This window comes from Dermacentor variabilis, chromosome 11 (genome assembly GCF_050947875.1).
Source record: "Dermacentor variabilis isolate Ectoservices chromosome 11, ASM5094787v1, whole genome shotgun sequence".
Taxonomy (NCBI): domain Eukaryota; kingdom Metazoa; phylum Arthropoda; class Arachnida; order Ixodida; family Ixodidae; genus Dermacentor; species Dermacentor variabilis.
In genome coordinates, this window is record NC_134578.1 from 72,679,779 (window position 1) to 72,684,757 (window position 4,979).

General features: G+C 48.4%; 1 protein-coding gene across 1 annotated transcript; it reads right to left on the minus strand.

Moving 5' to 3' along the window:
- Window positions 1-1,105: 1,105 nt before the first annotated feature.
- Window positions 1,106-3,246, minus strand: LOC142564457 (uncharacterized). The gene is made up of 3 exons (XM_075675459.1): window positions 3,111-3,246; window positions 2,226-2,570; window positions 1,106-1,849 (listed from the first exon to the last, which is right to left on the minus strand). The coding sequence occupies exons 2-3, from the start codon at window positions 2,511-2,513 to the stop codon at window positions 1,487-1,489; spliced, it is 651 nt and encodes a 216-aa protein (XP_075531574.1). The 5' UTR covers window positions 2,514-2,570; window positions 3,111-3,246; the 3' UTR covers window positions 1,106-1,486.
- Window positions 3,247-4,979: the final 1,733 nt, after the last annotated feature.

A 4,979-nucleotide genomic window follows, 5' to 3' on the forward strand; every position in this document is an offset into this window, starting at 1 on the left:
CTCTTTTCATTCAACTTTACTTTCGCGGAGTGTCAGTGTTACAACTAGAGAGGTAACTTCCGAACTCATGATCATGATTACATTACTCTTAGTGTTACACAGATGAACGGGAAGGACAGGACGCGGACGTACGTAACGCAATACAAAGCAGGTAGTAGTGACGGCATATATATTTGGAGACGCTAAGGCGCCAGACTGAAGCGAACCTTGGAGACGTGCTCTCTTTCGAGGAAGTTTCAGCAGCTTTTTTTCCCTTGTACATCGAATTGAAGCAACGAACTACGGGCGATCTAATTATCGGCGTTAATTAAATCGAAGATGATGTTTGTACGCTACTCGTTCAAAATAAATATGGCAGTAAGCGTTGAAAGGGTTTACCAACATGTGGTGTTTGTAAGCGTTTTCCGATGTTGTCAGACTACCGCATGCGCGCCAGACAGTCAAAAGCCGTTTTCCTTGTGACTACCGACGTTTGGCGCTTGGCTTGGCAGGTGACCTGCTGCCTTGCGGCGGCGCTTGCATTGCGACGAGCTTGGTGAGCACTGTCACCATGTTGTCGCCTTCCTTGACGTTCACCCCATGACTCAGTCTGGCGAACACGCTGGACTAGGTAGCGACCGGTGTCTTGTCTTTGGATGGCTGCTGCGCCGCAGGAATATTTTCCTGTCCGATTGAAATCACCCGTACAACGCACAGAGCAGCATACGTTTCAATCCCCTGCTGAAAGGATGCAACGTAAAGTCGAAGAGAAACGTCGTTGGCGCGAGTCTGACCCCGAAATACGAGCGCGCGAAGCCGCATCTAAGGGTCGAAAATGAGCCGAGGAATGCCAACAACGAAAGAACCAATGCGACGATGCGAGACGGCACATTACCATGTGTGCAGCAGGCTTTCGCCTTCACGTGTTACAGGAGTGTAATATGCTGCCGGACATTTTTTTAACTAAGGGCTGGTGCAGATGGCCAGTGAAGAAAAAAAAGAGCCCTAGGCACGCAGATGTACCCAGGCAAGTGTGCTAGCATGAAACGTGCGCGAAATTGCAGGATCGTTGGTCAGTTTATAAACAAACGTACTCTGTTGATAAAAGGCAAGAGAAATTAGCAGGAGCAAACACTTTATTTTTGCTTGGTAGAATTTAAAATATTCTTTTAGCTTTCTTTCTCAAACCAGCAGTAAGTGGATATATAGCTGGATAGATTTTAATATTAGATCTATATTTCTGACTAAATGTTTAGAAATGAGCTACGTGGAATCAGATCGTCTCCACGAAGACGGGATTAGTAGCAGCGCAGCGTCCGCACAAGCAACGAGAACCACCATTATCTGTCAAGGCGCTCAACATCATTAACGTTCATCACTAGTCAGCGAAAAGTCTCGTTTCGATGCACACTGTCCTCCCAGACTTCCGATGTGTCTACTGCACCGGATTAGGCCTATCGGTGACTTTCTGCTCATCTCCAGTGTCAATAATTGGCCTTTCGCTAAGCTATGGGCTCATTTTCATGTCTTCCAGTTTGCGCGCCACCGGTTCCAAGACGTTAGTGCCGTCTGCGCGTAGCTGTTCATACTTAGGGACAACGTGCCACCGTTTCGTGCACTGTACATCAATCGTCAAGTCTGCGAGCTTCGACATCAAGGGTTCCAAGGTGTCGTCCGAGTCGTCGTGGAGGACGTCGTTCTGTGCCTGTTCTGTGGATGGTCTCCAGCAGCGGCCGGCGTCAGAAAATGCTGGTGGCTCGGAAGCCTGGCAGAGCTGATGCTGTCCCGATGATTTTGGGGTGATCGCCGCTTTGGGAGCAATGGGGCAGGGGCTTTCGTCATCGAGCAGCTCTTGTTGAGTTCTCTTTCCCTGTCATATGCAAAGTAAAAAAAAAGGGGGTTGCTTTGGGAGAGAGAAGTGCGCGCACTGCCCCCCCCCCCACACACACGCACACATGACGTTCGGACTAACACTACAAGTGAACTCCCTTGAGACCGAAATCACAGTGGCAACTGTAGCTCCTAAGCATCCTTGCATATTAAGTTCCACAGAAGCGCTGGCGCCTTCGATGAAACTCTTTACGTCAGAGTGGGGTCCATATTCGCAACGTTGCATTCGTTACGAGCTGCGAGTGTAGAAAGGCGCTGGTCCTTCAAGACTCGTAGCATCTTTTAAGAACTAGAAACTGCCCAGAGTGTTAGATAACGCTCGAGGGAAGCACGCATAGACTGCAACAGAAACCTACCAGAAGTTTGCTAGCAGATTGCGCCGCCAGCAGTGTTGTCAGTCTTGACATCCTTGGCGTCGGGTCTCCGAAGTAATCGCCTGCGTCCCTCTTTGGACTGACCAGATGTTCCTCCTTTGTTTCCTGGTAGTCCATCTTTTCCTCATGGTATACTGGTCCTTCTGCAAAGGCATTGCCTGCGTTCTCAAGGGACAGTTCTTGCGACTTATGCCGTCCAGGTTGACTCCGCCGTCGTGAGCGGTCATCCAGGCCGTCTCGGTTCAGAAGCTGGCACTGCGGGGTTTCCATCAAGTCCTTGTCCGCTTCGTTTTCTTGGTAGCAGAAGGCTTGCTCCACCAGACCCAGCTGCGAAATGAAAGCAGACGAGAAAATTTGCTGACGAAATTTGTTGAAACTGTTCGACAAAAAACGGTCACAATCCATAATTAACATTAACGCTGCCCCGCGCTAAGCAATAGACTTGCTTTTTTGTTGTTGAAGAATGGAGTGTTTTGCGTTCGCGCCTAATTTACCTTATGAATAAATTTTTCAAATGAATCAGTCGCGGCACATTACATTGTAAGGGTGTCGCTAATTCTAGCGGCACTTGGGCAACGGCACTATGGGAATACTGTTGATGATATACATTGAACTCTTTCGTTTCTCGACAGTACATGTTCCAAAATTTATGAAATAAGGAATAAGTCACACAGTCTTAGAATACCTTCTTGCGATGGAAGCTATCCGCAAGAAGGCAGGTAACTTCTGGGCTAAATATATGCTAACCGACACAAACTTTTGAAGCCCGAAGAACGAACATGCAAAAGTTTATCTATACTGTCAATGATTCACATCTTGGCTTAAACGCTATACTGATAGCGCACGCAGGCACCTAAAGCGCCATACCTCCTTCTGTAGTCAGTGGCAGGCCGAGAACGCAGTGGCAAGTGCTCCTGAACGGGAACATGCGTGCCTACGCCGGAGGATCACCATGAAGCGAAGAGAGCGGTTGCCTCCTCAAGGAGCAGCGACGAACTACTTTATTTTTGCTCACGAGCGCACGCGCTCGCTCGGCTCACTCGGCCCTGTCGCACTTCGTCGTCGTCGGATATCGGCTCCGCTACAGAGCCCTCGGTCGAAAGAAGCCCAGCGTTTGTGTTTTCGTTCTGATGCAGGTGTCCTTGAGAGCGACGGAAGAGGGTAGGGGAGAGACGGATATTACAGCACCGGCCATGGTAGCTTGGATGAAGACGGGCTTGAGCCTGTTTATTGGCACGTTCTCTTCTCTGGCACTAGCACGAATTGTGAAATGTTCATCTTGCCTGTCCATCATCAAGTGTGGGCCCATGTAAGGTGGTTGGAGTGACTTGCGAACTGCGTCTGTCCGAAAGAAAACATGAGTGCCAGTTTGCAGGTACTCGAAGAGAAATGGGTTTTGCGTTGACTTGTGCCGCTGTGCCGCCGTCGCTTCAGCCGCGCAGTTGCTTCAGGTAAGACGGAGATAAGATGGAGCTGGCCGGGTTTGCTCTTGGGGCTGCTGCGTGATGAAATCAGCGGGTAGTTGAATGGAAGTTCCATAAAATAGCCGTGTTGCGTCGAACTGGAAGTCTGCTTTGAAGGCATGGCGTATAGCGAGGAGGACAAGAGGCGAGGCGTCGATTCACTGCTCAGGATTACCACGGACTATTAGAGCCGCTTTCAGCTGGCTGTGAAAACGGAAGAAGGTAATGAATAACTTCTGCAAGCGGGATAACTGAAAGTGGACGTGGAGGAGCCCGAATGCCGAGACTAGAAATGAAATAGACTTCATGCTCTGCGCTAACCCTGGCATCATACAAGATGTAGACGTGCTAGGCAAGGTGCGCTGCAGTGACCATAGGATGGTAAGATCTCGAATTAGCCTAGGCTTTAGGAGAGAACGGAAGAAACTGTTACATAAGAAGCCGATCAATGAGTTAGCGGTAAGAGGGAAAATAGAGGAATTCCGGATCAAGCTACAGAACAGGTATTCGGCTATAACTCAGGAAGAGGAGCTTAGTGTTGAAGGAATGAACGACACTCTTATGGGCATCATTAAGGAGTGTGCAATAGAAGTCGGTGGTAACTCCGTTAGACAGGATACCGGTAAGCTATCGCAGGAGACGAAAGATCTGATTAGGAAACGCCAATGTATGAAAGCCTCTAACCCTACAGCTAGAATAGAACTGGCAGAACTTTCGAAGTTAATCAGCAAGCGTAAGACAGCTGACTTAAGGAAGTATAATATGGATAGAATTTAACATGCTCTCAGGAACGGAGGAAGCCTATAAGCACCGAAAAAGAAACGAGGAATAGGCAAGAATCAGATGTATGCGTTAAGAGACAAAGCCGGCAATATCATTACTAATATGAATAAGAAAGTTCAAGTGGCTGAGGAGTTCTATAGAGATTAATACAGTACCAGTTGCACCCACGACGATAATGGAAGGAATAGTTTAGAAGAATTTGACATCCCACAAGTAACGCCGGAAGAAGTAAAGAAAGCCTTGGGAGCTATGCAAAAGGGGAAGGCAGCTGGGGAGGATCAGGTAACAGCAGATTTGTTGAAGGATGGTGGGCAGATGGTTCTAGAAAGACTGACCACCCTGTATACGCAATGCCTCATGGCCTCGAGCGTACCGGAATCTCGGAAGAACGCCAACATAATCTTAATCCATAGGAAAGGGGACGTCAAAGACTTGAAAGATTATAGACCGATCAGCTGACTGTCCATTGCCTGCAAAGTATTTACTAAGG